Here is an 8,825-nt window from a genome sequence, read left to right as displayed (position 1 = left end):
ATGCATTCCCACATCAGACAGGTCCAAACTCTGGCTGCGGTGCCTTCTCCTGTTTGCAAGCAGTGCTTGAGGACAGCTTTGCTTTATTGACTGAGATCACTTGGGGGATTGCTGATCCCTTCCCTGGGTACCACTGCACTGTCAGCCCAGCTGTGCGTCCCAGCTCAGTCTCACATCCAGACTCCTCCATATACCATAGCCTAACAGGGACCCTGGTGTGTTTGCACGGAGGACTGGAGCTTCCTTGGTGCCCCCAATGTGCCCTGCGTGTCTGTAAAAACAGAGCTGGAGTGCAGCTTCCAGCAGGATGAGCTCTGCCAGGGCTCACTGCTCTGGACATGAGGGACACAGGGGTGCGTGGGTGCGCCAGGGCCACTTGGTCCCTTGCAGCAGCACCGCCTTAGTCTGGCCTCTGGATGATTGTGAGACAGCTCTGTGGATTACCAGCAGGCCCACGGCCAGCCATGCTGGAAGCCTCTCTGTGTCCGGCGTTCCTCCTCCTGTCCCTGCTCATGACAACTCCTGTTTGCAGCTGAAATAAGTAATTGCCAAGATGAACCGAAAAAGAACAAAACAAGCAAACAGGCTCCAAGCCTCTGGTAGAGGAGAATCCTTATTGCTAATTATCCTTAAAATGTGACACTCCAAACAGCAAGGCTTGCCCGCAAATGACGCAAAGGCTAATTACTTGGTCTTTAATGGTGGGGCTGTGCCTGGCTAATGGGGCTGGAAGAGTCCACACCCAGCTCGTGCATCCTGCTGTGCACGGTGGTTTCTGTGTCATCACCATGGGTGATGCAGAGCTTGAGGCATAAATACAGCAGGATTTCAGGGCTCTCACAAAGCTCGTTTTGAGAGATTGGTACTTAAGAGCTGTAAGGAGGGCCAAGGGAGTCCTGCCCTGGCTCTCGCCCCAATCCCAGTGTGCGGGTAGCTGAGCTGCATGGTGTGCTGCAGCTTCTGGCCTGGACATTTAAGGTGAACCAAAGTTTTGTCATCTGTGATCATGACCCAGAGCCAGCCTCTTCCTGAGACCGTGAAAACCCAGTGCAACCTCTTGTTCAGACCTGATGGCAGGGGTTCTTAGAGAAAACAGCCAGGCCCAGCAAGGCCAACAAGCTCCAGGTCTGAACTCATTCTAGCCATTAAAACATAACCATGAGGAAGTCTGATTTGATTTGCTTCTGGGCAGGATTACTGAGAGCCCATCAGTAGCCTGCTGCCGGGGGGGTCTGTGGTTTGCTGGTGAGGGAGCGGGGTGGCTGTGCGTTGCACCCACACCACAGCTCGCCTGCCTCTTGCCTCCGAACCATTTGCCCAGGGCACAGAGCCATCAGCTCCTGGGAGCCAGCAGAGCCACACACACTGAGCGGGGCTGGCCCTGGCCGGTCTGCTCCCTGTGCTGGTGGCAGCCTCTCTGCTGGGGCCAGCGCTGTGCTCCAGCCCTGGTGCAAGAGCCAGGATCCCTGCACTTCAGTGATGCACCAGTTAACTGTGCTCCTGCCAACGGGAGCACCTCATGCCAAGGGCTTGCTGGCCTTCAGCACTGGCCCACCAGCTAGGTGAAGGGATTTGTTGGAGGAGACATCTTTGCACCCAGGGACAGCTTCCCCCTGGTGGGCTATGCTCCCTCCTGGGCTGCCAGAGCCCCAGGCGAGCCTGCTGATAGGAGGCAGCATTCCTTGGAGCCGCCGTGCCACTGGGGTTCTCTTGAGCAACTCAGAAACGTGGCAGCTCTGTGCTTCCTCCCAGGGTTTGGGTTTCCCTTCCTGTCCTTTGCAGCTGCTCCTGACAGCCCAGCCAGGCCTGGGGTCCCGCTCAGTGGTGGGGGCACCCCCGGCCATGCTGCAGGGTGCTAGTGCTTGGCCGTTGACTGTGATTCCTTGCTCTTTCCTTGCCAAATCCTGAGGCCTTGGCCAGGTGTGCAGCTGCCCTCTGTACCCATCCTGTCATCGGTACGGGCTTGGGTGGCCGTGGGATTGAGCAGGGTGACGGGCAGCTGTTGGGTGCTGCCAGCCCCCCTGCCCTCTCCCACCCCATGATGAACATCAGCACATCGAAGCTCCCAACCAGCCCAGCTCCACTGGGCTAAATTTAAAGTTCCTGTCTTTCTGGGAAGCTGAGCAGCAGATAAATATTTTCTCAAACCCCTAAGTCCCTCAGGGAGCTGGCCTCACCGCTCTGGGCACAGCAGCTCAGCTGCAAGGGGGGTCATAGCCTGCATCCACACTAACCCTCTCCCTTTCACTCCCGCAGGTTCATGCAGCATCCAAAGAACTTCGGCCTGATCGCATCTTTTCTGGACAGGAAGGTAAGCCTCCTTGCCTGGCTTTAACCTGCCTGGCACTCTCTTCTCCATTGCGTGGTTCCCTTTGGTGCTGGAGCATGGTAGATGCTGGGCACCTGTGGGTGGAGGTGGCTCAGAGCCCCGGGCATGGTCCAGATGCCTCCGGGCTCCCTGCAGAGACAAGGGACTGACTCAGCTGCGGAGAGACAGGGAGCTCAGAGACGTGAGATGTGTGAACGCATCCAGCCTGGCGTGTAGGCGTTGCAGCCCACCCCATGATCTGCCTCGGGAGCTGCTTTCCAGCATCTCCTGGAGGCATTTTGCACCAGCCAGGCTGTCGCACAGGGGGTGTGGACACCCCAGCACAAAGCAGAGGGGTCCCCTCCTCCTGCAGGGAGTTGATCCTGAGGGTGCACTGAGTCCCAATTCATCCAGCAGTTTGGGTTGGTGTCATGTAAGCAGAAACACTTCACCTTGGTGTTTAGGAATAGTTTGCTTGCAGGAGGGCCTGACCATTCCCAAGCCTCTGTGTTGTACTTCTTAGACTTTTCCTTTTTGCTGTTAATTGGGCTGCTGGAAGGAAGGTTTGAGAAAGAGATCTGAAGGAAGAGTGAGTCTCTGGTCCCGTTCTGAGCAAGGCCAGGTACTTTCTGTGGGACAGGCCCCATGGGCAGATCCTGGACAGACCCAGCCGGGAAAGACAATGATGGACCAGGTGCTCTCCTGAGCAAGAGATGCTTGAGAGCTGCTTCTTCTCTGGTCCTTGTATTTAGTTGCATCCTCTGCCCATCTCGTGCAGTTTCATGCATGCAGTGTCCACTCGATCTGGGGAAACTTCTCTGCTTTCAGGGGGGTGACCTGCAGATGTCCCTTCCAGCCTAAATTATTCTCTGATTCTGTATTACTCAGGTTGGGGAAATCATTTCTAAGATCTTGACCTTCCTGTCCAAAGCAGCAAGCAAGCAAGCAAGCAAAGGCCAGCAGCAACCTCGTGCTGCTGTCGTTGCTGTAAGATACCAGGCTCTTTTCAGCCTTTCCCACTTGCTAAAGCCGAAAGCGGTGGGACTTGGATGATGCTCACAATCCAGTCTGTGTTCCAAGCTGTAAAATGTCTTCTAATTTTATTTGTACTCGTTTGTAAATCAGGCTGTAATTATGATACAGAACACATCCATTATCCTGTTGGAGAGAGATGCAAAGTATGGCTCAATGTAATGAATTAATAGATTTTTAAATTGCATTATAAAAAAAAAAATAGTGATCTTAGCCCTTGGAACAGATGACTAAGTTTTTGTGTTCGCGTGTGTGTATAATCAGGGCTAGATTAGAAAGAGATCCAATTAACACTTTAAAAGTTGCAATCTGTTTTTGCAAATGGTTCCACTCCTTGCACAGGGATAGGGGGAGTGCAGCCCCCATGCACCCCCTGGGAGCACGCAGCAGCACCCTCTGCCTGGGTGCTTGCAGGCGTGATGGGTCCGCGGGAGTATTTCTGTGCATGCAGCTGCTGATCCTGTATATGAAGGTGTAGCCCAAGACCAGTGTCTAGGTGCCCACCCCGTTCAGCAAAGGGCTTTTCCCAGCATGGCATGCTCTGTGCTGTTCAGGAGCAGAATATGTCCTGGCCACGGCTCCTTGTTTTCCTAAAATGTCCAATCTGGGATGGTGTTTGTGGAGCCAACTACTGGAATGGGAGTTGGGATGGTGGCTCCTGAGCACCGGGATCTCAATCTGTCCACGAGAAAGTCGTGCGCGTTCGAGCCAGTGAGCTTAACGGCTGGAAGTAACGCTGGCTGACAGTCACGTGGCAGGTTGTGCCTCGCATAACCACAACAGAGGGTGACAGGCGGTTCTCCTTCTTCTGCCTTTAGTTGCCACAGTCATCTGGGGTCAGCCTTTCCCCCTGCTTTGCTTCCAGCACGGGGTCTCTCTGCTGTGCACCCCCACCTCCGTCTCAGCACGCCTGCGGGACAGCCCCGGTCTGTCCCTTGGAAGAGCTGAGCCTTTTTCCTGGGGCAACGTGCATCACCCCCCTCTTCCAGCTCCATTGAAGGGCTTTGGGAGGGAGGTGCAGGAAAGCTTGTTCGGGCTGCAGATTTTCAGAAGTAGCAGAAGACCTGGCGATGGCAGGGCCTGAATGCTGCTCCTGGAAGTCTGCACCCCAACAGAGCGAGGAGCCAGGACCTTCTGTTCCCTGACTTGCCCATGTCGTTGCAGACGGTGGCAGACTGTGTCCTGTATTACTACCTGACCAAGAAGAATGAGAATTACAAGAACCTTGTAAGAAGGAATTACCGGCGGCGTGGGAAGAGCCAGGTAAGAGTTGGAGGAGCGTGTGGAAATGCCGTCCCTCGGGCTGAGCAAGGAGCTGCAGCGCTTTGCGCTTGCACCTTCTCAGCAGCACTTTCTCAGAGCACCCCAAATGCTTCTTTTCTCCCCTCCCCAGATGGAGATCTTGCTTGCAGACTGCAATGGGGCTGTGGTTTTGCTCTGTGTAGTTTTTCAGAACATGCTGTTTTCAGGCAGTTGATGTTTGTCCATCTCTGTGCCAAGGTCACGGTAGCTTTAAAAAAACAAACAAACCCAAGATGCTTGAAAAAGGGGATGGAGTGAATGCAGAAAGCCTGGCCAGGCGTCAGGAGTAGCACGGGGTTGCCCGTGCAGCCTGCGGCTCTGTGCGAGAACTGAGCGGGGCCCAATTCTCTTTCCCCACCGGAGACAGCAGCTGGCGGTGTGCCAGCGGGGATGGGGCTCCTGAGGGCTCTGTGCTGGGTGGGGAGGGTAAAGGTATGGGAGGAGGATGACTTGGGTGGGAGTGACTTCTGGTGACCGCCTGAGCAGAGGTGATAAAGCTCTCTGAAGTGCTGGAGGGTGTCTGAGATCCCCGTGGGGGCTGGCAGATTTGGCACCGAAGCTAGAGGAGACCCTTAACCCTTTAGTTAACGGCCGGGCAGGTACTTAGGGTACTGTGAGGTGCCTGGGGGTAGGTGACTGAATCAACCCTTGCCATGACCATGGCTAAGATACAAATCAAGAAAGGATCATGCCAGTGTTGCTGCTGATACCACGCTACCCAAGTACCCAGATAAGCGTTAACATTTTGGGCAGGTACCTTGTCCCTGCAGATGTTTTCAGCCTGAGGAAGGACCCTCTGGTCGATCGCCAGGTCTGTGAAGTGAATGATTATCCGTGTCATGAGGAGAGTGAGGTGACCACAAGGGGAGTGTATCTCCAGATAACGTGGGGATAGGGATGGAAAAACTGGCCTGGCCCATGCCACCACTGACATCAGCAGCTCCTCACGCTGCATGGCCATAAAAAGCAGCACTTGGGTCTAGATCCTGATTGGGAGGCAGATAGGTAGCCTCGCTCCAATTTGATTTCTGCAGCATTAAGACATCAGAATAGCTAGCACATGACGAATGTCATGGACACAGCCCAATTTTCCCTTCTTTTTTTCAGAGACATTAGAGATGGATAAAGCCCTATTAGATTATCCAGTCCCTCTCCCAGCAAACACAGGGTGGTTCCCTCCAGTACATTTTTATAGTGTTTACCATGGTCTGTTTTGGTAGATCACAGCAACTAGAACATGAGGCCACATTTGTTTCTTGTTAGCAGTGGAGACATTTAGCACAGCTCATTCTGCTTTCAGTGTTAAGTTGAGCAAGTAACAAGTGTGGAGGGAGAGAGGCAATTTAACGCTCTGCTCTGCCTCTACCTACCTGCCCCTGCGGCCACAGACCTGCCTGTCCTGCACCCAGCAGGTGCTAGTCGTATTTTGGTTTTTAAAAGTATCCAAAGCATCCTTGGCTGCAGGATTGCCCACGGCGCTTGCCCTTGCTGCTAAGTCTGCTCCAGCCTGGGCAGCAGAGATTCTGTGCTGCCATTTGGAGCCTCGTTCAGTGCCAGCCTTTGGAAGCAGGGACTTGCTCTGTCGGCTGTAGTAAAAGGCAGGACTGTTTTTGCAAGTAGGGGACAGCAATATTTGTAAATCATTAAGAGGGAGGCTGCTAGGCACCGAAGGGAGTGGATTGCACCTCTGCTGGAGCAGACCTTGGCCAGAACGTTGTTTTATTTTGAAAGAAGAGTTGGATCCCTGAGTCTGGGAGGAAAGCGAAGCAGTGAATATTTCCTGTTCCTGTTGGAAGCTCAGGTGGAAGGTGGGATGTTCAGACAAGCTTTAAGAGCCAAGGGCTGGCTGCACGAATAGCAGTAGGAGCGAGGTGCAGAACAAGAGTTGCTGCATCCAGCCCAGCCTGGAGCAGCTCTCCCCCAGAGATCTTGGGGGGTCTTGAGACGCACACTTTGTGCTGTGATACCCCCAGTATTTCTGTATGTTGCTTGCATCCATTTCCTGCGAGGCTGCGTGCAGAGGAGCGTGGGAAGAGCCTGCGTGCAGGCTTGGGAAGGGCACGCTGCTGTGGAGCGCAGACAGCGGAGCTGGCAGGGCAGCACAGCTGGGTCCCTGCCGCAGAGGGAGGCTGTGTTGGGGAGAGAGAGTGGTTTTAGCATGGGATTTTAAGGTAATGAAGGATGGAATGTGTTGTTAAAAGTCCTGCCAGAAGCTGGAGGGAGTGGTGAAGCATCTCCTGTGCACCCTTTCAGGGAGCCGGGGTCTCCCCTCAGCGCGGTGCCGATGGGACCTGCTTTCCTGGGCCAGGTTGGGTCACCATGTGGCTGCACAGACCAGCGCAGGAGAGGTTAGATACTGGCAAATCTGGAGGGCTAGGATGGAGGGATATCCCTGGTGGGATTTTTGCTTAGTGAGGACCTTCAGAAACTGCTCAAATTCTGCCTGTGCCTGCAGAACACGTTCTCATTTGGGAGTAACCTCTCCCGGAGGCTCAGACGGCACCTTGGCTGTGCATCCTCCCCGCTTGTTCCCCGGGGTCCTCCTTCATTGTACCTGTTCAGCCATTTGCGGGGCTGTCGACTCAACTGGGCTGTGAGGAGCTAATCTGAACTTAAAATAGTTTCTGTTGGCCCAAGATTATTTTTAACCCTGTGCAGGTCCCTCATTCTGTGGCCTCGCAAAGAGTCGGGGCTGTGGCTGGGGGGGGGAGGTGTTGGGCTGCCCCTGCACCGGGGGCTCTGCCTTCACCTGCCCGGTCTCAGCCACCAGAGCCAGCGATGGGATGAAGGACGGGAGATGCGGTGGGGCAGCGCGGGGACAGGCAGCCTGCAGGGAGGAGCTGGGGCTGTGGACAGCCTTCCTGCAGCATCGGGAGATGTGGGGCTGCCCTCGTGGGGCTGCCCTCCTGGCGCTGCCCCGGCTCCAAGCACGGATGTTCCTGCTGGTAAGGGTTCAAGCAGTTAAACGCCAAAAGTGAGATTTAATTGATTTAGAGGAGGGGAGGAGAGGTTGACTTTGATATCAGATGAGAGGAGCAGATGAGGTCTGATCCAAATAGCATTTCAAGTGGCCCTGTGCTGTTTCCTTGCCCCTTTTCTCAGGGAGAGGTTGGTGGTCTTATTTGCTCTTGGAGGCTGCAGGGAGCTTGAGAGCGAAGTGGAGATAATTACACGTAGAAATAAAGCTACTCTGGTGTCAAGATTATCATTGTGGCCTACTTATTAAAAGTCCATTAAAAAATAAGAATCCCACTGCTCCCTGGCTGATGGTCCCCTGGCAAAGGATATTCCTCATAAAGCTGCTACTTATTGCTAAAAATCTCCTGCCAAGAGCGGGGACTTCACATGATTCTGCTTCCAGCTTGTCAGAAAACCGCGCAGCCGCCCGCTCCGAGGCGGGGCGCGTGCTCCCGGCACGCCGCCTTCCCCAGCGCCGATGAATGAAAGGCGTACGCATCTGAGGGATCATTATGCGTAATATTCAGGCTCCCGAGATGAAGATCCTTTCTAAAATAATCCTCTGCATTCGGGTATGGAAAATGCCATTTAACCCTGAAAGGGGGGAATCAATGGGAAAGAGGAATAACTTCCAAGGGTGTAATTTCTCATTGAAAAAAAAAAAAAAAAAAGTTTGAGTCAGTCACGGTAAAACGATCTGATCCGATATTCAGTGTACAGTAATAAGCATAAATTTGCATGAGCGTGTAATGAAAGGCCCTTGCGTGGATGTGTTGCCTGGGGGGCTGTCACAGTTGCTCTTCAGGGTATTTCAAAGAGCATCTCTCTGCGAGCACCCCTCGTTCTGTAGCAGGGGCACCAAATTGAAGCTAGGCAATTAGCGCCATGTGCTTCGCTCTTTGGGCAAGCTGTTCAGCCGGGCTGTAGTAGCGCAAGCGTTGGGCTGAAACCGTGCTGGATGAAAAAGTGACTCTTATTTCAACATAATTACTCCGTGCGGAGTGTGGGGTTTTTATTCCAGAATAAATTCGCTTTGATTTTGGAGTAGCATTGCCCACGTGGCAGTGGAGCGGCCGCAGCACGTTTGTTAGGCTTCCTGCAGCAGGGCCGGTGAATTCCCAGGGGGAAAAAGCCGCCCAGCGCCCGCGCGGTGCCGGGATAGGGAGGCAGGTGGCCATCCCGCCAGGCAAAGCTGCTGGAGCTCTCACTGGCGGCGGGTCGGTCA

General features: G+C 54.1%; 1 protein-coding gene across 1 annotated transcript in view; it reads left to right on the top strand.

Moving 5' to 3' along the window:
* NCOR2 (nuclear receptor corepressor 2) overlaps positions 1-8,825 on the top strand; it is a 188,012-nt gene that overhangs the window by 101,797 nt on the left and 77,390 nt on the right. The window contains exons 13-14 of the mRNA XM_035898548.1: positions 2,257-2,311; positions 4,505-4,603. Of these exons, the coding sequence (XP_035754441.1) occupies positions 2,257-2,311; positions 4,505-4,603 (154 nt within the window). The remainder of the gene's footprint in view (positions 1-2,256; positions 2,312-4,504; positions 4,604-8,825) is intronic.

Source organism: Egretta garzetta, unplaced genomic scaffold (assembly GCF_000687185.1).
Source record: "Egretta garzetta isolate BGI_Z169 unplaced genomic scaffold, ASM68718v1 scaffold447, whole genome shotgun sequence".
Classification (NCBI taxonomy): Eukaryota; Metazoa; Chordata; class Aves; order Pelecaniformes; family Ardeidae; genus Egretta; species Egretta garzetta.
Note: the sequence above shows the minus strand (reverse complement) of the source record. Positions and strands in the feature narration are given on the sequence as shown.